This window comes from Seriola lalandi, unplaced genomic scaffold, assembly GCF_002814215.2.
Source record: "Seriola lalandi dorsalis isolate HSWRI2012SDOR001 ecotype SW California unplaced genomic scaffold, Sedor1 jcf7180002054916, whole genome shotgun sequence".
NCBI lineage: Eukaryota > Metazoa > Chordata > Actinopteri > Carangiformes > Carangidae > Seriola > Seriola lalandi.
Window position 1 is genome coordinate 2,288,381 of NW_019525468.1, and position 25,803 is coordinate 2,314,183.

The 25,803-nt window shown below is 41.4% G+C and overlaps 1 protein-coding gene across 4 annotated transcripts in view; it reads right to left on the reverse strand.

The window, feature by feature from the left end:
- Positions 1 to 25,803, reverse strand: part of fhod3a (formin homology 2 domain containing 3a) — a 56,137-nt gene that overhangs the window by 26,730 nt on the left and 3,604 nt on the right. For all 4 annotated transcript variants that reach the window (XM_023431050.1, XM_087169808.1, XM_023431049.1 and 1 more), the window contains exons 2-5: positions 23,343 to 23,452; positions 19,422 to 19,489; positions 2,327 to 2,394; positions 1,247 to 1,352 (exon numbers count right to left, since the gene is read on the reverse strand). In XM_023431050.1, coding sequence (XP_023286818.1) covers positions 1,247 to 1,352; positions 2,327 to 2,394; positions 19,422 to 19,489; positions 23,343 to 23,452 — 352 coding nt within the window. The remainder of the gene's footprint in view (positions 1 to 1,246; positions 1,353 to 2,326; positions 2,395 to 19,421; positions 19,490 to 23,342; positions 23,453 to 25,803) is intronic.

Consider the following 25,803-nt stretch of genomic DNA (forward strand, 5'->3'; position numbering starts at 1 on the left):
GTGGCGTTTTGCGCTGCCCTGCGTCTGAGGTTTTGCTCAGGGACTACAGATCCTCTTACAACTACACTAACTGCCCAGAGCTGCCTCCAGAAGATTTATCACATGGCTGCAAATAGCTCGCCATTAGACAATTAACAGCAAAAAAAAAAGAAGAAACACCATAATTACGCGACTCATGAAATTCTTATCCGTGACACATGTTTGAAGTGGGGGAATTTTGGAAAAGACTGGAGAGGAATGTCTGCATGTGTATGTTTAAATGTGAAAAAAAAGAAAGCAAAGACCTCTCAGGGGAACTCTGAGTGTATTTACTGCTGGTGGAAATTATGGAAAGCACGTGTGTCGTGCAAGTACTAGAGCTAAAGGGTCAATATATGACACCATGACATCAGCTTGAAAACGCCTGCACTGTTGTGGACTCTTTTTTTTTCATTGCTATATGTCTATTGTTATGATCACATCGTGATTTGCTGTTATTCGAGACAGAGAGACAGAGGAGTAAGTCGGACAGAAACAGGAAGGACGAGTGCAAGAAAGACTAAGAACCTAGTGACTGACCTTATCTGACCTGCTGGAAACTTCCTATCTTAAGTTAGGACAGGAACATTGACTTCTGAACTATTCATCTGTCGTGGATTTTTTCCTAAATTAGGTCCTAACTCTAGTTACCATGGTTACCAAACAGTTAAGATAGGATCTCCAAGTTAGGTAGTGTATGTACTACGGCCCCAGGCTTCAGAGTCCTTTTTTTCCTCTAAGTTTTATCTTTATTTTTTCATATGTTTATTTGATGTATTTCTAATACTAATCTACTAAGTACTATTATCAAAATGTTTATTTCTTGGTTCTATTATTAGTAGTTGTAGTATTAATTGTACTTATGGTTAACTCACACACCATAGACACAAAAATAAAACTAAATTCTATTCCATCTATGTTTTCTTCATATTGAAAACATTTGATAATGTTAAATAGAGGTGAAAATTTTCTTTTTTTTTTTTAAAAAAAAAAACATGTTAAATCTGACATTTTCTTTGATTGAAGAAAATTTATTTGAATTATTATATACATGTATTGTCCATCCATCCATTTTCTACCGCTTATCCTCTTATACACATGTATTGTATTCTTTTAAAAAACAAATTCCATTACCAATGTCCTAAATATATAGTGTAATAATGTCAGTATTTATATTTGCAATGATGTATCTGATTATGGTGATCAGAAAGGAAGAGAGAGGCTCTACCTCGTAATATGTAGTTCTGGTAGTTCTGGTCAGCTTCTGCTCCCACCTTGATGAGACATGTCAGACCTTCAGCCATCACAAACTCATGGACCAGATCTTTGTCATCCTGATGCACAGAAGAAGAAATAGATTAAAAAAATAAATTAATAAGTTATTACAATATAAACTGCATACAGCACTGAACCACACAAAACTCTGTTCTTACCACATGGGGGCAGTAATGTGCAGAATTTCGGGCCAGCTGATAAACACACTCCAAATGTCAACAACTGTCTTTCACAATTTGTTGCTTTTTACAGAACATCTCTGATAACAAAAACAAATCAATAAGCAAACACGCAAAGGACCCTGTATATTAATGTTGCCTTCAGGTGCACTGTCTAAGCTCTGAGACATATTATGTGTGGCTTTTTGCTCATTCAAGAGCTTTTACGGGAAAATGAACATGGGACCTGGGAAAACACATTTCATTGGTACAGTAGCTGTTATGTTTTTTGCAGAAAAAATGTTACTGGAATAAGGAGATGTCAAAAGTCACTGCATTTACCTTCAGCCACTGACACGGCTTTTTTGGGGCATTAGTGAATGTGAACATTGTAATCATGACAATAGCACTTGTACGCTGCTGTAGTTAAAACATTTTGAAAGTTCACTGTTTTATTTCCTGAACCATGTGTTATTATATTTGAGTTCTTTTGTGTGTGTGTGTGTGTGTGTGTGTGTGGTGTGTGTGTGTGTAAAAAAAACCCTCTGTGTTTGAAGTGGCTGACTCCTCATCTTAAAATAAAGATTCACACACAAATGCAAACACCCCCCCCTGTCCACAGACAGACAGACAGACACACACACACACACACACACACACACACACACACACACACACACACACACAAACTTACACGTAATCACACAGAAACACACACAGGGAGAGAAATGCCACGTTGATGGAGATCTCTGTCATCATGGAAGCGCACAGTGGCCACAATAACCAACTGTATTCTGCAACAACAAACTGACTGTAATTGCAGATGAAATGTGTGTCTGTGTGTGTGTGTGTGTGTGTGTGTGTGTGTGTGTTACCTGAAAAATTTGCTTTAGAGAGAACAGCGCCCTTCTTAAGTCACGTCCATTGGAGTTATACAGTCTTTCTGTAGAGACAGAGAGAGACATAGAAGTGGTTATTTGTCAAGTCAACAAACGGCAACAAGACCTTTTAGAGTTGGAGAAGCAAGTATGAAAAGTAATAAAAATGTGTTTCCATCTGATGTAAGACCTTGTAAACCTTTTGGACATTATCTATGTGCAATTGTCTGAGATGCAAGAGCAGCGATGCAAGTCGATGGAACCGATGACACCAGTCGGTTCTGATCCCCTGTGGCAGGCACTTCATCACACACTTTCGCCGCGTCCTCACTTGCAGAGAGCAACACGTGCATGGTCTCTCTCACATGCACACATTCACACACCCACACACACACACGTTGCAGTAGTGATTAGAGCTGTATTGGAATGTTAATGAGCTGCTGGCCGGGCTTCAACAGTGAAGTATTCAGGTCACGACACGGAAAACACTCAGAACCAACAGCTCTTATACCATCACACTGATATTTAGCCTAATTATTTCTATCCTCCAACACAAAGACATGATTAATATACTGGTATAATATCCCTACAGTGTCTTAAAATGTTTATTGTGACCATTTGGTACAGTATTATCTCCTACACAGTAGTTTCACAATAATAATCCTTTTTTAAATGTGTTTCTCTGGTATTAAATCATATTCTATAGTATGTCCTCCTATATATTCATATAACTTCTTCTTTGATCTGTCTCTTAAGGTGTGTGTTTATGTGTTTACATGTATGTACAGGGGTTGACAAGATGTAATACATAATACCTTTATAAAGCCTGTAAAAATATGTTTTTGTTTCGACTGTACAATAGAGATGGTAATTAAACTTTATGATCATTTTGAGAGTGGAATTTGTGTTGTACTAGATTTTGCTCAACCCTCCAGTGTCCTTTTCATTTTGTCTACCCCCCGAACAAACAAATATTTGTATCTGCATATTATGTAGCACTTGTATTTGTACAGATCCCTATAATGACCAGACAACAGAAATAATTTTCCTAAGTGCTCTGCATTAAGCTCAAAGTCTGTTTAGTTTGGTGTCCATATTGTCCATTTGTGTGTATGAACAGTTGTGCATTCAGCTGTGTGTCAGCGGGGGGTTTGGGAACCTGTGTGTGTAAATCCCGAGTTTGCATGTTAATGATAAATCCTTCAGTCCATCAGGAGGGAGGCAGCTGGTTAAAAGAGTATAGAGGTAAGGGCAGGGCAGGACAGCACACACACCCCCTGATGTGTGCCCAGACATGGGTTAGCCTGGCTATGGAGCCGGCCAGTCTATCCTGCTGTCTTGAGCTCAGTGGTAACCGTCACTGAGCAAGGCAAGGCAAGGCTAACCCAAGGCCAGGGTCAAAATCATTATCATTCCGCACACAGACGAAGAATTACAGGCCTGTCTGTCTCTCCATCTGCAGGACCCTTTCTGTGAGATCAGGAGCACATTCATTAAATACATCTGTGATAGTTTACAACAGAGATAATCGAATCAGCCAAATTATTAGTGCTGAGAGACAACACAAAATGTGTGGGAAAATGTAACTCAGACCTTCCCAAAGAAGCAAAACATACTGTGGGTGAAAAGGAAAGGAAAGGATGGAAAGGATGGAAAGGAAAGGAAAGGAAAGGAAAGGAAAGGAAAGGATGGAAAGGAAAGGAAAGGAAAGGAAAGGAAAGGAAAGGAAAGGAAAGGGAAGGAAAGGAAAGGAAAGGAAAGGAAAGGGTGCAGGCCAGTGTGTGAGGGAAGAGGGCCAATTGCTTTTGGGTAATCAAGGCAGTGGGAACATCTGAGAAAGTTGGTAATTTCCCTTCCCAAAATACACAGTGTAGACACAGTACATGTCTCTTCCATGTCATTTGTGTAAAAAGTTGATTTTTAACCTTTTCTCAGATAGTCCACATGTTTAGTCTGAGATGATGATGTTACTTTCCTTCAACGCAGGAGAACAAGTCTAAGTGGCGGGTGCCACGATCTGCATCTCATTTAACAAATGACAACAGACGAACTAACTGTGGACCGTTAACTCTTCTCTTCAAATAACCAGTTTGGACTGATTTCCTTGTTCTTGTCTTCTCTAGGTTTCCCTGGAAATCAAGTGGGCACTTAATGAGGCAGGGAACACTCCGTCTGGCTCTTGAGTGTCAATGGTTCATTCAGACGATCAGGGCATGAGTGGGTCTGTCAGGGTAACCTTTACCAAAACGTCTGCTGTGCATCAGGAGCATGTCAGCAGCAGCGATAAGCCTTAAACTTGGCTTGATTCATTCTGCTGTACCTTTCAATCCTGTAAGAAGTTGCTCTCCCTGTTTAACAAGTGAAATCATTTAAAACTGAATTGTGGTACGTCCCTAAACACATAAAAGCCAATCACAATATAAAGGCCAGATATATAAATTTAATAGTCACATATCCTCATTTGTGTTTACCGAGCAGTGGACTCAGAAGTGTCTAGAAACTGCATGGCTGCATATAAGACCCATTAAGGACCCCTTCTGTGCAGGCTAATGTTGATGTTACTGTAAGTTGCCTCTGTACACAACCTGTTGAAGGTGGTAATGTTGTGTCTTGATTGCACCTTGCTGCTCTGCATATAGGGAGCTTTGTTGTTCCACCTTTAGGGCCGAAACAATGTCTGTATAAAAGGGAGAAGTGGCATGGCGGGACCGGGCGACGACACTGTTGTGTTACATGTAACACCTCTGATTCTATGTCTCGTCTCTGATGCTATTTAAAAATCACACACTGGGGCGGCATTATGTCTGATTCAGTGCAAACAATCTTCTTAACGGCAATATAATGAGATCTCTGTTTTAAAAGGAGTGCTGATTCGTTGTTCTAGAGCAATGAGCAATTAGCAGCCTCTGTTAACTTTACACTCCCATACATGTATATATGATATTTAAAAAGAAAGATCCCTGTTTTACAGATTCTCTCTACATATAACTTCGATTAGTTGGTGTTTAAACAGTGAGAGAACCCTTCATTTGTTTTTCCGACTTATATTCAGTATTAAATTCTTAAGATGTTTTTTGAAGTGCACAGTTGAACCAACAGCCTCACTGACATGCCAACATTAACATTGTCATGGCAATATCCTGTGATCACCTTATCGTTGCTAATAAAGTCTTGTCAAAATAATTACCCTTCTGCTCCAGCGTAAACAGAGTTTGACATGCTAAATAATCAATCGCCCATTTTCCCATTGGCACAAAGGTCTCCAGCTGTCCTAACACTGCATGTCTAGAATGATGGTGCATTCAAGCTGGAAATAATTCAAACAAATCACTCTCACCTATGACCTCTGGGCCAAGCAGCTTGGCCTAATAAAGCTGCTTCAGTGCCTGCATCTCTCAGAAAACTGAAATAACCGCAAAACACAAACTAGGAAGATAACGCATCTTAATTAGATGCCATCCACTGGTCTGAGTGACAGAGAAGGAGATGTGGGAGTAAGTGAAGAGGAAGGAAAGGAAAAGATCAAAAGGATGGTTTTTAAAGCAAGGTTTTTGTCTGTCCACGTGTCTTCTGCTGGTCATTCTCCTTTTTTTTCCTGGCTCTAGGTTTTATTATTGTCACAAGAAAAGCTGAAACTCTCACTGGGATGTGTCATTGTGGCTTGTGTGTGTCCGTGTGCTTGTATTACAGTGTGTATGTGTGTGTGTGTGTGTGTGCGCATGCGTGTGTGTATGTGTGTGTGTGTGTGACCATGTGCACGCACCCATGTGTAACCCAGTGCCTGTGTTTGCTGAGTGCAGACAGACAGATGAAGGAAAGACAGAAAGGCACATTTCATTTATAGGTTCGCTTGGAGTTTTACTGTTTTGTTTTGGAGGACTCATAGTTCTTGTCCGCACTGTTTCACCATGACCTCACATGCACTGCAATGTGTCAGCCTTAACGAGTCATTTAGCCTCATATTCCATCTTAAAAACTTAATTTTCTTAAGGCAAGGGGAAAAATCTGCCAGAAGAAAGACTCATTTCCATTTGTTTCTGATGTAGTCACTTCTGTTTATAACTTTCTCCTTTAATTTAATGATTGAAACAAAACTCTTGGTTCCATGTGCCTTTAATGATGTTAAACTACACACAAAGCCTATAAACTCTCCAAGATGTAAGCTTAGTTAACACTTTCAGAGGGTTTATTACATCCTCATCACCACAAGTGAGGACCCAACAGAATCATCATATCTATTGTGTGTCATCCACATTTGATTCATATTTAAAATCCCTCCAGAAAGATATAATCTAATGCTCCATAATGGGTTTAAACACCTTTAAAACAACTTGCAATGGAAGAACCTGTATGTGCATTAGAGCATGTGTGTGTGGGAGTGTCCTCTGCGGTCGAACAGGGATTCCCCCAGTGTCAAGGCTGTCTGCTAAGTCGTTCAGGAGTGGTCAGATCCCTCCTTCTCCTCCTGCCGTAATGAGATTAGTGCTGTGACCCTTCAGCTTTGACTAATCCCTTAACATTTACTGCATCATCTACACATCTCCAAACAGAAAAACACACGGGCCAGCTCAGGCTACACTAGGTCTAATCCACAGCAATTATACTCACAACCGTACTGTATTGTGTCGTATTACCAAGTCCCAGGTTGAGTGTGGTTTAATTCTGCTTAGTTGGCCTTTACAAAGGGCAGCAACCAATCTACTACTACTACTACTACTACTACGCTTAATCCTCAGGCGGCAAGCTCAGCAGATGTTTCTTAAAGGCGACCTAGTTAAGACACATTAGTGTGAAGATGAGAATTACCAAAGTGACAAGAAAAAAGAAAACAATACAAAGGCAAACCTTAAGTATCACAGAAATCTTTCCATTTAACATTGTGCAGATCAGCATCTCAAATGGTCATAAATCATTTATAGGCATTATCGATCTCTATTGGTTACTCTTCTATAATAAATATTTTTATCACAAGACTGCTTGTTTTGTCTTGTGGTCACTCGTAGAAATGAACCCGCAGGGAATTATCACCCAACTCTGCAGTTCCTCTCATCTCTACAGAGCCTTTTAGCATCTTTCAGCTCTTTGTATACCCACAACTTTACTGCTGTAATTCCCTGTCACCATCAACCAATCAGAGAGGGCCAAAGTCAGGGGTGGGAGGTCGCCGCTGTCAATCATAACATGAACATGCTTCTGGTCTACTACACCTCTTGCACCAAGGCTTTACACTGGCATTGGCTGCTGGAAAACATCGCTATGGCTAACTCACAGGCAAGCAAGCATTAACTGAGACGTCGTACGCAGAAGGATGTAGCTGAAGGGCTGAGCAGGGTGTAACTGTGATTTCTAGAACTTGCATATCATATCTTTAAAATCCTGAGATTAATCTTTGCATGTGGGCAGTGGTTACTTGTTGTAGGCGGTTCAGTTGGGGCTTGTTAAGTTATTACAACTTGCACAAAAACATTATTCTAAGTTAAAAAGTTACATAGACAATAGCTGGCTTCACGAGTCAGTCCCAGAATATGTTACAAATATAGTTACAGTCTACGCGGACCCGCTGAGGTTTACGGGACTGCTGTGACTCAGGACACTCAGCTGAATCTGGCTTTCTCATCGTGAATCTGCAGATGACATCTGAAAAAAGACCACACACTGATCGCAGCTCCGTTTGTGTTTGTTGAGATTTTATCTCGTGCTACGAGATGTGAAGCTGTGGACGTCGACAGTGTGTGGATTCTTCTTCATTCAGTCTGTCCCTAGCAGGGAGCTAATGCTAGCTAACAGCCGTCTGCAGATATCATGCTGATGTCAACACAAACAGTGCAGATTATAGACCAACCCAAACACAATCCCAAACACTACAGATAAAAATCCATAAACTCTCCACCCATAGTGTGTAAATATGTTGTACTCCATGCGCTTTGAATAGAGGGAATTATTTCAGTGTGACACATCTTTATTAGGTCACAGGATATTCACAGATAAGCACACACTGAGGTCAACCAAGGGAAATATTTTTCAGGATGGTACAACTGTCTGTGGGTCAGGCGCGAGAGATGGGCGGGTCACAGCTGGTGGTCCAGTATTTAAGCCCAGTTATAACCGCTGACTCGTGTTTCTGGAGGATTTCATTGCACCCCACTAAAAAAGCCCCCACGCGGCTGTCTGGGCCAATCAGTCGGTTGGCTTTCAAACTGGGTCTTCAGTGGGATCTAAAATAAAGAAGTGCGAGGAGCATGAGGTGTAATGGCACGCTGGAGAGCTTGGTTTAATCCCAGGAAGTCTTTCCCTCCGTGTGCTGGTATCGCGCTAAATATAGGTGGGTTGGGTATCAAGCATACTGTAACAACTCTAGATGCTGGGTTCAATCATTGTTCAGGTCATGCAGTGCACTGTGCGTGTCCTGCCCTGGAGACTTTACCTTCGGTCAAGGAAAAATGAGTCAACTGGATGAGATGATTTCAGTCATTTCCAATGCAATTTCACCTGTGTCAGGAATTTCCTTGAAAGAATTCCTGTTGTTTCCAGATAACCATTGGAAACGACACCTTAATATTGACCGTTTGCATGTAATATTTCCAGCACTTCTCAGTAAAGTTTTGCATTTTTTGTGTCAGTACACAATGTGCAAAGGTACCGTTGGGTGGTATTCCCTTCTTGTGTGCACACGTGTGTGGAGTGCCATATCCATTAATCTGTAGTAAAAAGAATAAATACTCTATCAATCTGTCATATGCTGATATAGTTTGGACAATAATGCACGATTTCAGTCTCATGTCAAGTGAAGTGAAAAGGAAAAGTTGGCAGGCAGCAAAAGGCCAGACTGCTGAGGACAACTCGGTTATTTTGCGACTGTCTATTTTTTGTCTGTTGGTCTTGGCCTACAGTGTGAGTACTGGAGGCCGCTGATGGTACAGATGACGATAGAGGCCCCATGAGCTCAGTGTGTGTGTGTGTGTGTGTGTGTGTGTGAGAGAGAGATGCAGAGAAAGAGAGGAAGAAAGGGAGAGTGAGACCTCCAAGGTTTCACTGTGGGATTCATGAGATTTAAAGAATGGCGACGGACCTAGACAGAGATTACACTAAGCTCAGAACCAACGCACACACACATACACACACAAGCATGTACACACATCCCACAGGCAGATACAGTACAACTCCAGGCCTAACGGCAAACCTACTGTGAAAAGAAACACTTGGGAGTAAATGAAAACAAACTTTTATATGATTCCCATAAATCCAGTCCTGTAAAAACAAATGCTATTTTTTATAGTTAACACAATGATGTACAAGACATACGACATACCTACACAACACACACACACACATCTCCAGACTGCAACCTTGAACCCTGAAGGACATCAGCTGTAAAAGAAGCTCAGAAGCAGATGTCTTCAGGAAGGAAACTCACTGCCACATAAACACAAGCAAACGTGTAAAAATACTCACACACACACAAACATAGACTCACACATGCTCACAAATACAGTATGCCCCCCCCCTCACACACACACACACTGAGACCAGAGTGCCCAGTGCCCTTCACATGCCCCTGGCACCTCTGAATTAGTCCACACACACACACACACACACACACACACACACACACACACACACACACACCCACACACACACACAGGAATAGTTCCCCACAACACAAACACAAATATACCCAGCTTTTCTTACAGGCGCAGCGATGACAGGCCTGAGCCCAGTCGGCCGCTACAGTTCTGCTCTATATTCTCACACTCATAAACACACACAGACTGCTTCAGTTACTACACTGTATCCACAGCAACAGTGACGACGCGTTATATATACTTACATAAATATTTAAATATATTGAACAATATTATAGAGTGTAAGCAGCCAGTTATAGAAATCTGCCCACCAGCACTTCTAAAGTTCACTAACTACATTTATATTTTATTTATATTTCCTGAAGTCTCCTCTGCCACCATGAGACACTGGCAGAGAGATTACTACTCGCAACCAAGAAATAGTCTGGCACATAACTCCTATTAAAACCACAACGAGTCATGTTCACACTTTGGATTTTGTACAACTTAAACAAGTATCATATAATGTGTGAGTCTTACAGGTGTTTTACAGTGCAATAGAGGCAGGCTAGCTGTTTCCCCTTCTATCCAGTCTGTATGCTAAGCTAAGCTAACAAGCTGCTGGATGTAGACTCACATTTAGCATACTTATATCACGGTGATATTAATCTTCCCCTCCAGCTCTTGTCAAGAAAGCAAATAAGATTAGTTCCAAAAATGTCAAACAATTTTTTTAACTGCTGCAAACCTTAATCAAAATCTTGTTTGTGTTTCAATAACTACTGAACACTTTTAAATTCCTTTCACTTTTGTCCATCTATTGGATGGTGCTGACATTACGTTCTGTACATGACATTTGCTCTGTCACTGTATTTTATCTGTGATAGTGCATTCTTATACAGTGTGACCTGATTTTCTGCAGCGTGCAGCCACAAACAAAAGTTGATTGTGGGGAATACTGTGCTGTTAAAACCCCACATTCAACTGTGCACGTGTGAAACAAGCGCTCAGTGTTTTCCCTCACTCTCCCCTAAACCCTTTGTCTTTCTGTCTCTCTCACTTCTCACGCTCGATCATGCTTGTGTCATTGTTAATTGACCGGACTCACTGGGCATGTGCAGCGACAGCGAGTGGCAGGAGTAAGACTGAAAAATGAAGGACAAGCAGAGAGATGGAGTGAAAGAGATTGAGAAAATGTAAGACTCATGAGATACAGTAGGTGAAGAGAGAGAGAGAGAGAGAGAGAGAGAGAGAGAGAGAGAGAGAGAGAGAGAGAGAGAGAGAGAGAGAGAGACATAGAGTGAGAGAGCTATACAATGGAATTACATTTTGGGATTGTACAATGTGCATATTTTAGAGGTAAACATTTACATTTTGCAAAAGCTTTATATATTAAGCCTCAGTTTTGGAGGTGTTGTCCCTCACAGTGAGTACTGCTGTAATACTATGTAATAATGGTGACAAGTCAAATAATCATCTGAATTACATTTCAATGTCTAAACCGCTAATTTGTAGGTTTTCGAAAATGTACTTTGGCATCTTTTTTTTTGATAAACAGCCATCCAAATAAGTTGGCTGGATTGGGTCTACACAAAAAGAGAGCCTAACAAATAAGAAAGAGGAAGAGAAAAGACAAGCACAGGAAGAGCGAGAAAGACAAACACAGTAAGAAACAGACATAGAAACCAGAGCAAGACTAACAGCAGCCAGCGCGAGCAAACAGAGAGGATATTGGAGGATATGTGCTGCTTGCTGAGTGGATTAGCTGAGTGAAATCTTGCTCTGACTCATACTACCCTGTCTGATATTATACTCCTCCCTTGTTTGTGTGTGTGCGTCTGTCTGTGTGTGTCCCTAATACCGCAGACACAATGACATAAGCTACTGTATAAAGGGGGTGTAGCATCGTTAGGTGTATTTACAAATTGAGAAGACAGCATATCAGACTTTATTCACTTTCTGAGACTATTTTCTCTCCGTTTGTGTTGGCCTGGAGTTTGGATACTGGGGGAGGGGGAGGGGGGAGACGGAGAGGGAAGTGTGTAAGGTAACAGGAATAAAAGTCTGTCGTAGTTTACTAAGCAATTTCTGGGTCAAATGGGAAAAGAAAAGTGAACGTTAAATACTATATAATACCACTGAAGGGGCATGACTTACATTAGGTATGACTACAAATAGGAGGCGGGTAAAATTTTTGTCAGTGCAGCCAAATTAATTTCTACATCAAACTGCCAAAGTAAAATATTTAGGGAACTCCAAATATAGTACAGAAGAATCGAGGTATGTTGTTGTTCATAGAAAACAGTATCTGTAACTGTACCACCTTGGCATAACTTTCTCTCTGTCTTTCCTCTCCTCACCTGTAAGTCAGCGGACCACAGAGCTATGACATAACTTGTGGAGCTACCTGCCAGCTGCTGTTGCTCTGTCTGGCAGGTGCATTTCCTCCTTGCTTTGTTTTTCCCTTGTGTTTTCTTCCCTAAGTGATTTACCATTTCCCTGGAAATCATCCCTCTCCCCGTCTCTCTCCACACATTCCCTAAACCCATCATCTCTAAAACCCCATGACTGGATAAGATGCCAAGCCCGCAGATTCTCCAGTGTGTGTTCTGGATGTTTAGCTTGTGGTACTTGTAATGTTTTATTGCATTATGTAACAGTTTCAAAATGATTAAAACAGACTAGCCAGAGGTTTGTGCAGGCACATTCTGGTGCAGATATCAACGAGCCCAGACATAACACTCAGACATGTGCACAGCCACACACACACACACACACACACACACACACACACACACACACACACACACACACACACACACACACACAAACACACACACACACACACACAAACACACAAACACATCTGTCGTGATATATTCCTTACTTTCTTCCATCAAGCACACTGAGGCTTGGGAAGAAAAAAACAAACCCAAACAGCAGTATGCTGTGCCACAGTACAAGACGTGCGCTGCTCATGTTTGTCAGCATAACTAGAGCCCAGGGAAAACCCTGCCACATCCACAGAAAGCACAAGGCTGTAACATATAGACTGGACCCACCACACCACAGCAACTGATCACAGTCACAATAGAGACACACAGCTGCAACATACAACAGGATGACACAGCAAAACCATAAAAGCCAGAAATAATCAGATTGTAGTCTAACTGCATGATGTGAAATCGGTGAGCCTGACAGCTGAGCCTTATGCTCAATATGTGTAGTTGTTATTGCTGTGTGCTTATGGCTTACAGCAACAGAAACCAGGAAAAATTTATTTAGCCCAGGGTCCCGTTCTCCAGTATGATCTACTCCTAATCCCTAAAAAAGCTAGAAAGCAAGTTACAAGTCAAAGAACAGTACTGCAGTAGGAACGGAGAACAGCTGCAGGATAGATGCATGTTACGGGCATGTTATTCCACCACTTCTACTGCTCTACACCTCCATCCCTAATGCCTCATCAGCCCATCTCTCCATCTCCCACAGCAGTAAGTAAGGTATGACTCATGTGGGCGCAATGCTCTCAGTCGCTCCTCAGGGTCTCAGCTGCTGGTGAGGGTAGAGGGAAAACTATTTGAATGATTTCGCATTCCTTCTTTCCCTCTGTGAAACACAGATGAAAAGAGAGAAGGGTGTCGTCTATTCTGAATCCATAACTGCTGACTTTAGAGTGTGCTGAGGTCGTGAAAACAAAATACAGACACATAAACATAAACACACATACACGGAAGATATGATGGCTATACACAGGGGAAAAAAACGGCTGAGTGACAGGTTGAGAACTTGTTGTTAACCTTGTTGACTGCAAACAGAGAGATCGTAAAGCACAACTCCAAGCCAAAGCCACAGGTGGCTATGAGAACAAAGAGTCATGAACAGTAAGTGAAGCTGAGCGGAGTAAATATAGATTTAGAAAGTAAAGCACGCAGGCCAGGAAAAGCAAGAGATGCAGGGGTTAAAAAACAGGAGGAGAGTGTGTTTAAATAAAACCAGTTAGAAATGGGGACAAATGGACAATGTGGAGCGAAGTAAAATAAAAGAGGATGAAGGGGAAATGATGCCAGATTGAAAAGTAGTTAGAGCATTTTGGCTAAAGGTAGCACAGATACCAGCAAAACCACATAATGTGTCTGGAGTTTTACAACTACACAGCCACAGATGTCCCACTGTATACCACTGCCCCCTCTCAGCTTACCCATTACCCATAAAGCATTATCTCCCTGTCACACCATGCCATTACCAGGCCTTATCTCCCACAGCGGGGGGAACACCGAGCACAGTAAATCGCTGTTCGAACCAGCTGTAGTCATCTCATTCTGCAGCGTCTTAAGGCCAGACTGCTGTCACTGCCACTGCACCCCCACTGGTAAAGCAACATCGGGTAGTGACTACTGCTCTGTCGCTGGAGACCACCATGTCAGTAGGCTCATATTTACAGAGATTTTGATTTGTGCAACTCTCACTGATTCCATCAAATCCTCAAAACATCTCTTTACAGTGTGTAAATACAGTTAGCAGAAAGCCTTCTTTGAACTGAAGTGAGTGAAATAACAGTGATGTATGGACAGGAATCTTTTGGGAAGTATGAATCCCGTGCTGAAAGGGAAAGTTGAGGATAAACAGACAAACAGGCGAGGACAAGCAGACGCATGCAACAACATTTTCAACAAGATGCTAATTTGTTATATAATAACACGACCAGAGAAAATCAAAGAAAGTCGACCTTTAGTCCACCTCAACCTCCAGCCCCCGCCTCTCCTTTACAATACTGCAGGGGGTGATTAGAGACGGATAATTGGGGTACAGAAATCCAGCAGTATAGAAGCCAAATTTTTTTTGTAAAAAGGCGAAATTCCAGAGTTCAGTACCGAGGGATTGAACAGGCTCCAAAACACATGCGAGGTCTTTTGTTCTGCACTCCAGTTCTTTTGTTTCACCTGCTGCACCACTCATTACAGGGAGCTTTACCTGTCAGATAGCATACCCTCTCTATATTTGATCACTTAAACTGTATTTAATTACTGCATATCCCTTCACTTCAGGAGAGGCTGGGAAATGAGGCCACATGGGAGGCGAAAGCTTTGGGATTCTGAAAACATTCTGGTAAGTAATGTGCAGTTTAAACAGGGTACAAATGAGAAAATTACACTTTGTACTCTGTACTTTGTACTGCCAGTGCAGCTTTGTGTGTGGTTTTATCATTTATCCTAAATGTCTTTCTAACTTTGGTCTTGAATTTATGAACTAGTCTTGTCTCGTATTTTGTTTTTTATGGTTATGTGTGGAGTTGATAAACCAGGTAATGAAGGTCATAACAAAACAAACCAACAAAAACACTATATAATAACACACCTATGATCAATATTTTATATTAACAATGATCCATATGACTATACTTGAATGTGCAAGCAGTTGTTCTTATGTACCCACTGAAAATGATAACCCCACTGCAGTACTCTACAGGGCAACCTTTAGCTCATTGTTTTGTTTTTTACCTCTCGTAACATTTGCTCCACTCTCACCACTTTCATTGCGAAACATGATTACAAATTAAATTTGCTTTGCATCTTCTGGATGGGTAAATAGGTGAATGTAAAACAATGTCTGTACTTCAGAGTCTGTCCAACAGAGTGCACCAAAAATGAAATAATAATTAATAAATAATTTAAAAGGTATGTTATGTCTGTCTTTGTTAATGTTGAAAAATTAATATATCCAGTATCTGTCAGGCTCTTATTATGGACTCTATGATGAATCCTGCTGCTTTAGGCGACCCTTTGACTTTTCCTCTTTAGTCACGAATCATGGCACCAACAGCCCAGATCCACATTCATGAGGATGAACCCTCTCCAGCTTGGACACTTTTTCTATAGCCTTGCCAATTTTGCACATAGCACAGAAAACATGGAAGCTGTTAACAGTAAGATAGACACACATTACATGGTGAAGCCACAAAATAACAAGGAACAAATTCACATCCCTAACTGATGAATTGCTTTGACACTTTCATGTAAAGAGCACCGATGCCTCCAGGTGCCACTGATGCTTCCAGCAGGGTTCTCGTCTTGTTACATAAAACCTTTGCTTAGTGTAGTTTTAAGAAAAAACAACTAAATCTGATAGTGGTATAACAAAAGGTAACATTCAAATAATTTCCCACACTACCCATCAACATTATTCCTTCCAGTTCTCCTCTGGCTTCCTCCATCAACCCTCTTTTGCACCTCTTGCTTCCTGTAACTCTCACATTTAGAGAGTAGAGATTCAGCACTGTGCTACCTTCCTCACATGTTTCTGTGCTGTCAACACTTTCTAAAGATAACACCTGCACTTCAGCCCCCATCCCTGAGCCACCTCTCTGCACCCGTCAGCCACAGTTCACAACAACTCTGCTGCGACAGAGGCGGCTAAAATTAAACCTTAAACAAGAGGTTTTGATAGGCACTCTGACAGGACTGCAGACCACGGGATCTAATGAGAGAAGGGGTGTTAACATAGGAGAGAGGGCACACAAGCAGATTTTGAGGCACAAAAGAACAACCTTATTCCACCTAAAGCTGAGGACACTTAGGACACCCACGCTGCATAAAAAAAAAAAGATAAATTCCTGTAAAACCGACCCCAATCTCCTGGTGGGCGTCATGTAGTGAGTGCTAAGAAGAGCTGGATCATTAAAGTGCCACAAAGGTCTCTCCGGTGCAGACACATTGCCTGCAGAGTAGCGCTTACACCAGAAGACAAAGTCACTGCTTTGCTGACCGTGCCAATCTGTCCTCCTTTTCATACATATCCGAAAAACTCACACACCCACTCACACATACACACATCACAGAGCATCCTTAATCCTAGGTTGGCAAGCCTGCATGTAATATGAGCTTTCTGTTAGCAGTGGTGCCAAGAAATGCCAAGGAGAGCAGTGTTCCTTGTACAGTTATAATAATTTTCTCAACCTTGTGGCCTTGAAAGAAGATCAATGGACGACTGAAGAAGGTCGAAAAACACTGAGATCCCCCAATATTTGACCTTAATACAATCAAATCCTGATCATTACCGATCAAAGCTGACAGCTGATGAAGCCAGTAAGATTAGGGAAATCGGCAAGGAATTGATCCTTTCCTGCGTTTTAATCACGAAAACTAAACATGAAGCATCATGTGGCATGATCAGTAATCCATACTCTTAATTCAAACACGCAATCCTACAAAACTATACTACTTGAGAGTCTCAGATACTTGATTCCACAAGCAATCCGTACCCTTGATTGTGACAGACTTTTCATTTAGTGGATAGTATGCTGACCACTACTCAGGCAATTTGAAGGTCAAAGCCCTGAAGGATTACCGAGCGTTGAACGGTTAGATGAGTGGACAGCTGAACCGACTCATTGAAACAGCACTGAGAGGGGGTTGGAAAGTGGTCGGTAGATCTCTAAAGTGAATGGATCTCCGACTCACTCAAGCTATCTGATTATACGTCTGTTTATTGCAGTCGAAATTCTGCCACTCCAGAATATCAAGTCCGGTCAGGGCCTGGTTGCTGCCCAGCATCTGTGCCATGCTGAATGAAATCTGGGTTGTGGTCAATATTGTGAGCAAACTCTATCATTAAGCTTTGGCACCGAGCAAAATTCACTCATGCCGTTCAAAAGGAAATGCATCTCATATGGTGATGATGCAGCTTTTTCTCCGATAGAAAGATATGTTCTAATAAGAAGCTGTTTATCAAAATACCCTGAAAGAGACAAGCAAATATAGCCCAGCATCGGTTTTCCTCAAACCAAGATGAGCCATGGGAAGGTCCCTCATAAGGGCTTGTGTGTGTGTGTGTGCGTGGGTGTGTGTATTACATGTCCGCCAGCGTGAGAGAAAGATTTAGCTTACACCACTTCACACTCCATTCACTCAGGCCCGTTGAGGAATGACGAGAGAAATGATGCATGTATGCTTTTTGCATGTGCATGTGTGATTAAAATGTTTATATACAGCGAGGTCCAAAAGTCTGAGACCACTTTTCCACAATACTGAGATTAAGTAAAATACAACTGGGGTGAGATAGCTGCACAAATGTCTCTTAACACGTCATCTAATCCACTTTAATTTAATCTACTGAAATTCTTTAAATGTAATCAAATCTGCAAGTGGAATGAGGTCCTTCTGTTTTTTACCAGAGCAAATCAATAGTTTAGAATGACATGTTATTTTATTTTCCATGTTGTTACTGTGAACATGTCACCTAAGTAAAAGAAATATATATATATATATATATATATATATATATATATATATATATATATATATAATTTAAAAAATGATTCTCTTTCTGTCTGGGCACACTTTCTCTCCTTAACAACCCCCGGCTCCACTCTGAGTGACCTTTCACCTCATCATGTTCTCCACCAATCAGAGTCACTGACTCTAGGATCCAGAATTAGCACCCCTATCACTGGCATGGAGAATGTTGACCATGCAGGAAAGACATGGAGGAAAGGAGAGAGTGAGACAGAGTGGGATGATTTGAATGGATGTGGAGAGACTGAGGTAAAGACAGAGAGTGGCTGATAAAGACCCTCACGAGACGAGGCCACAAGACAGGAAAGAAGTAAAGGGAATGCTTTGCTTGTTATAGAACTGGGTTTTCGGCCAACTTACTTAAAAGTAATAAGACCACAGAGGCCAAAATCATCCATGTGTTCTCAGTAGATCATTAATATGGTCCTACGTTAGTGGATATTATGGGACAGGCCAAGTTGGCAAGTCATAAACCAAATTGAAACTTTGAAGTGATGGCAGTGCGACATGAAAAGTTAAAGTATCATGAAGTTATTACAATTGATCCTGAGGGAGACATGAACGTTTGGTCCAAATTTCATTGCAAACCATCCAGTAGTTGTTGAGATATTTGAGTCTATGTTTCCATCTCTAGAGCTCTACTGAATATATCAGTGTGAAAACTCAACATATCTACAGGTTACTTTTGACTTGGGAGAAGATTATCCAATGTGGCCTTACGATATGGAGATAAAAACGTGCTGTAGTATCATGTTTAAAAAGATCTGTTGGCTCTGTGTTGCATGACAGCAAGTCACCCTCTCAAACACATCTCCTATCATTCCCTACCTCAACTGTGAATCTTTCATTCAGCTCTTTCTCCTTATCATGACACATCTCATCTCATCTTATCTTTTTTTTCTCCCTCTTAGTTTCTCCGCCTGTCCTTCTCTTCACCATTACAACTAAGAAGAGTTAAGACTTCACCAGGCCCAGAAGGGAGAAGCAGAGCTGTGATAACACAGTGCTACTTTAATAACAGTTACAGCCACACATACACACATACACAAGGTCTAACCCCCGGAAATGTACGTAATGTAAAACCCCTGGACAGCCATCTAAACGTGTAGTACAGTGTGTCCATGCATGTGCGTGTGTGTGTGCGTGTGTGTGTGTGTGTGTGTGTGTGTGTGTGTGTGTGTGTGTCCAGGGAGAAACACGTGTTAAGCACATATACAAAACATGTCACACAGCACTCACCGATGCAGGCGTGTACACGGACGGTCAGCTGGGTCCGTAAAATAACACTGTGCTTCTTCCCTCTGGACCTAAGAGAGAGAGAGTGGAGTGACAAAGAGATAAGCAAACAGGTGACGTATGTTTCATTTCTGGAATCAAGTGTAAATTTCTTGGCTGTAGCAAAATCATCTGTCTTGTTTAAAGCATTTTTTGTTGTTTGTGTCAAGAAAAATCAGATTTGTAAGACACAATACGAGGCAAGGGATTTTTATGATGGACATTTTTTACGGCGCAATCCTGTTGGCATGACGGGAATGGTGAAGACAAACAGTGGCCTGCATTAGATTAGCACCCCTATACTGATACACATCTGAGCCTTGAGGAAAGACAGCAGAACTGCAGGAGCAGACACAACATACATATGCACATCTATAGACCGCCTCACACCATTGTGCCAATGAGCACATATTCCTACACAGCATATTTCCAGTGGGAAAACAAAATAAGTACACACAAACATGAAAGTAAAGCATGATGGTATTTTGAGAACACGTCAAACTCTCTCTCCTAACCTTAGCCCTTATCCTCCGATCTGTAGGAGCTAATCACTGACATCCATCACTGACACGCTGATAGCATTCAACCCAAGCCGCTCTGATATCACACACAGCTGGAAGACACTCGTCATGCATAACATGCAGTAAGGATAGCATACACCCAAACAAGAGAGCAGCTGGCCTCCTATCCTACTGTTAAGCTCCGTTATCAGCTTTGCTCGGAAATAGAGCAAAATGTTAACACGATCCGTTCAGATGCTGATAGAACAAATTCATCTGTCATACCTCTCTGACAATCTATTGTGTGAGAATGACAGTTACCGTAGAGACTCAGAAAGACTGACAGCAAGAGAACAATGGGAGGAAAAATTCAACTTAAACCCGTAAATACTGGGTGTGAGAGTATTTAAGAGGATTTGACATTTTTTATTAATATCCCTGGGGATAAAAAAAGGGGGGGGTTGGGAGGGTTGAGGTCCCCAATTCTATCAGGTTGTCATTCATGTCCAATTTCGTATCTGTAAATACCAGCATTATAATCTACAGCAGTTTTCATCCCATTTTTCTGTTAAACTTTCGTTCAGTGGAAGCATACTCTGAGGTGTCACTTGAGGACTTTGTTTACTGTCAACTGCGGCGAGCAGTGTCCCACCACAGCTGGAATTGCAACACATTTTCAATGCGTGGGAACATAAATTCTACGTTTACACCAATGTGCTCTTTATAAACCTCTCTGCCCATTTTTCAGTGAAAGGCAAGTTTCAGTTTTCCAGTTTCAGTTTGTTAGTTAAAACTAGAAAAAGTAGGCCTTATTTGTATTCCTAAAAAATCTACGAATGTATCTATAATATGTGTCCGGTGACCGTAAACCAGTCACCATGATACCAAGACACACACAAGACACAGTCGTTGTTATTGTTGTGAGATTAGAGAGGCTATAGACAGTTAATGTGCCTGAATGAAAGCTATTATACACACGGCGCCATAACAACTGGACACATCTATTCACTCTAAAAAATTCACACCCACTACATAAAGCTTTGTTTCCGACATTCAGTATGCCTTTAATGTGTTACAGCAGCTGTCAAAAGCTTCTTGATTTTAAAGCACAAGTAGAAGATGCAGTGTGAGGCTGAGATATTGAGTGAGATTAGCTTATTCATTTTTGACACTATATAAATAGCGTTCATCCAACAGAGGGAGGACAGGACAAGCTTAGTAGTGGAAGCATCCAACCTCAGCTTTTGTGATTTTTTGCCAGGGTCAAACCCAATCCAATGTGTGAATCATTTCCTCCTGTCAGCACAGGATGACCTTGGTAAAAGCCTCAGTTTTATAGGAAGACAGACAGGCCCATCCAATCCAACCAGTTCCCCGAGATCTCAGCCACTGCAGAAACACACACACAGCCTTCATTCACCTGTCCATCATTTGTCAAAGGGCTCACTAGGCGCACAACAAAGACACACAAACACACACATAGAGAGACAAACAAACACATGTACACATGGAAACAAGACACACAGAAACAGACACAGAGAACAACCAGGCTCTGTGGGGTCTGCCATCACTTATCATCCTGCCGCCCCCAGCCCCCAAACAGATCAACATACCACAACTTTCCACAAACGCACAGTCACACACTCTTGCACATGCAGCCACATAACAGATGCCTTCTCGGTGTATTTTCTCAGAGCTCTACATGACAATGCTTTGTGTATATAAAGAGATTTTAGGTGACAAAATAGTGTTGGAGGCAACAGCTGAGAACAAAGTACACTTCTGAAGTTGTGACTTATCCTCAACAGCAAAGTCTAACATGATTTATCTAGCTATCTCCCCACTGATGGCGTTACGGTACATCAGTTGAATATAGATGATGCTCACCTGTTTGTTATACAGGTAATTAACTAAAGTTACAACACCTAGTCAATCACACAAAAATGGCTCAGTGTTAAACCCCTGGCTTTACACATAACAACAGCTAGCTAGCAAACTTGTAGCTAAGCTAGTTACTAAATTCAGCTAAAGTAAGTCCACTTGTTTGTTAACATTACTCAGTTTTATTTGGTCTGTTAGTTTTGTATGGTTTGCTAATATAATTAGCTCGCCAACTGGTTAACGTTACATTTGAAAAGTAAAAAGAAACGGTTAAGCCTAACTGCGCTAACTAGCTAGAATTGATGTCACAAGTCATAGCACTAAAGAGAACAAGCAGTAACTTAATGTGATAATAGCATACTTTGGGAAATAAATACAGGCTACATTATTTGGTCATTTATTTTTAATAACTTACTGTGCGACTCCTCAGTCATAACTTGCATCTTTTCTTTTTCAAATGGTTCTCCTGTTGAAACTTGTTGTTGCTGCTAATATGTTAGCTTTAGGCTTTCTCGCAGTGTTTTACAGGGGAAGCAGAACACCTACTGTATGCTTAAAAAAAAAAAGATAACTTCCACTAAAAAATAAAAAACAAATAACAGAAACCAAATTAACCTTCAGGGTAAAGGGTAGAGATGCTGCTGTGCTGCCAGGTGTGGAAAATCAAACTGATTTGATTGATTGTGTTTGGATCATTCACTGCTGATCCTGGGTCAGTTTGCTGTGATACACTCACATACAGCACTGTTAACATACGATAAATAATCAGACTGGAAATCACTTATATATCATTATATCAAATGATTTGTCATTTAGAGGTTTTCAGAATTGTTATTCATACAAAGGACTAAATAATCAAACTAATTTGATAATTATCATACACCTGCAAACACTCTGGTATTTCACACAGCAAATGCCTAAATATTTATTAGTGTGGCTGTCGCCGATCAAACTGATCTAATTTCTGGGGAAATTCTGAACCCTAGCAGCAGTCTTCCATTTTCCATTTTCTCCTGTTTTCCCAAAGAGTGAGCTGGGATATGTGAGAGACTGAAAATGATTCACAGCAGTACTCTAACAAAGTGGTCATGCGGTTTCCTCCAGCCGCCAGAGTTGACAGGTTTGTGAACTGTGAAATCTTGTCACAAAGAAGACCATAATAACGATTATTATAAAAGTACAGTGAGAGAGGAGCTGTTGCTGTGGAAGTGAGGGCACATCTGTCCCGCTTTCCAGAGCGCTTCATACTTTCCGTGAACTTGCGATTCCAAGAAATCCATATCCAGCAGCTTGTGATTCCTCCCATTTTATAAGAATGGAGAAACTCAGAGAAGTGTGTGAAGTGTGTGTCTGTGTGTGTGTGTGTGTGTCAGGGAGAGAAAAGGCAAGGGGACTCATCACTTTGTCTCAGATGATTGCAGATATTTTGACACGGAAGAGTGAAAGTGTATGTGCGTTAGAGAGTGTGGCTGTGGCAGAGGAGATAAATGTGAGTCAGTCTCACCCTGTGTCGTCCTGCTGAAATCCCTCCAGCTCGTCCCTTTGCTCAGCCAGAGAGGACTCCAGATCCAGATAGGTGCCATTGTGGGAGAGCTGGAGCGCACAGTCATCAAGCTGTGGAAATGAAGGAAGAAATAAATCATTTTAATACATCAGTTTTAATGAATAAAATGAACCTGAACTAAGATACTGGGTTAGATTTAACTTGACTGAGAGGGAAATACTACAGCTGAAGTGGTCCCCACTTTAACTTCACATTTTTACCTATATTAGGGATGGAAAATATGATTGAGAACTTGGACATACGGGGTGGCACGTGAAATTTCCCTGGCAGTGATATACATACATATGAACTACCCACAGGAATGACATTGGTCTCTGGACACACTTTTTTTCAATGCTCCCTCAATATGTCTTTCCACATTTCACACCCTTTTTTAAAACAATTTGAGCCTGTAAAACGAATCCAGTTTACGGGGGAAGGGGTTTGAACACGAGTGTGTACAGTGGTCCATGAAAAGGGGGGAGAGCCATATGCGGTGCGACTCTGCTTCCAGTATTACAAAGCTGTTAAGGGAATTAAATAGTAGAGACACAGCAATAAAGGCTGCAGAACATGAAACTAAAACCAGAAGGGAAAGTGGAGACAGAAAGAGAGATTTTAGAGCATTTAAATGCCACCTGAGGGGAATATGAATATTATTCAAATCGTGTATCATATGAAGCTGCAGCTCATTTAAGTCCCTGTTTGTTTTTGAAGGGAGCAACCACAGTCATCCCCACGTAAATAATTTACATGTATATTGATGCACACGACAGATTGTGCTATGTTCCTGTTTTTCACTTCTCAAGAACAGACCAATCTTGCGCCCACGCCATCTTCGAGTGCATGATCTAAGGTAACACAGCAGAGCAGCCTATGTCAGAAGTGACCCACTCTGCTGTGTAATGAGAAACCCTACTGAGTTTGAGACCAGGTGCAAAGTAATATATCTGCACACCACTGGCAATGATGTTTATGAGTACAGTCACAAGTTGATAGCAGGTGCAAGCTGCCATCCCAGAAACTAGAGCCAATAAAAAAATAACATACATCATTATGTTGCAACAAGCATCTATGAGCTTCGCAACACAGTGTTAAAGCTGCTGTCGTATGAATAGGTGAATGACATCAGAGTCATGAGTTAAATTACAATTTATCACCTTAATGGTATCAGTGGGTTTAACGTAGCGTGGCCTATGGTGTGTTGCCAATTGCCCCCCCGCCCCCCGGCCATCCAGTCGAGCCGCATGACGACACTCACTGACCAGCAGAGACCGCAGATCACAAGACCTGCTGCTGTTCTCTGTCTGTCCCTCCCTTTCACTTGGAAACAGAGAGACGGACTGTCGGATGGACTCACAGCATAAATATAACCTTGCTATATTTACTCTGCTCTGAGGCAGCATGCACACAGGAGCTCAACGGTGGGTACGTCCGCAGGAGCCGGGAGTTTATGGGGGGGGAGCAGTGCCCAGGCCAAAGTGTTACAAAGGAGAATCTAAGAAGCTCCATGAACATGCCGATGAACTTTGCAGTACTACTCTAACTTATCTTTCATTCTAGCAATCCCAGGAGCAGACCCGACTAGCAAAGGAGGTGACTTTGGGATCCGCTACCCCTGCCCACACCAGCATTAATCCACCTGGGCCAAATTGCCGATCAGCAAAGCAAAAACACACACTTAGTGGACATATTCTTACTTGCAATTTTAGGCAGTTAAACTGCTGTCATCACCATCTTTACCTCATGCAGACCACTAGATAGGAACAACGTTGATATAGTGCGCACAGGAGAGGAGGAGGAAGACTCTTGATGAGGTCGACAGCTCAGAAAAAAAAACCTTGAATGGGGCTTGACCTTTAATATATACAGTAGTTATATGCTGTCTTCAGGATGTCAACAATGATAATAGCAACATGCTGATGTTTAGGTTTACCATGCTCACCATCTGAGTTTAGCATGTTAGCATGCTTACATCCTCTGATTATCACTATACATAAAGTACAGCTGAGCTGATGTGAATATCATTACTTTTGCAGACTGGGTCATCAACCAAACTAACAGACATTTTGAAGTGATCATAGCCCTGAATGAAAAATTAAGGTATCAGCAGTCATTACAATTCATCCTGAGGAGGACGTCACTAACGTGTTCACCAAATTTCATGGGACATTTCACTCAAAAAGACAAACCTCACGGTGGAGCTGGAGGAAAAGTTAGAGGATCATCAAAAGGGATCATGAATAACACAACAAACCTTTTGCCAGTCCATTCAATAGTTGAAGAGATATTTCCATTTGGACAGACCAATCAACAGACCAACATTTCCTGCTTGGGTACATTGCATCACTGAGAATATTAACTAAGCGTAAAGGAAAAATAACAAAAGCATTGTAGTGCAAATATGTTAAGAGCCATCTCA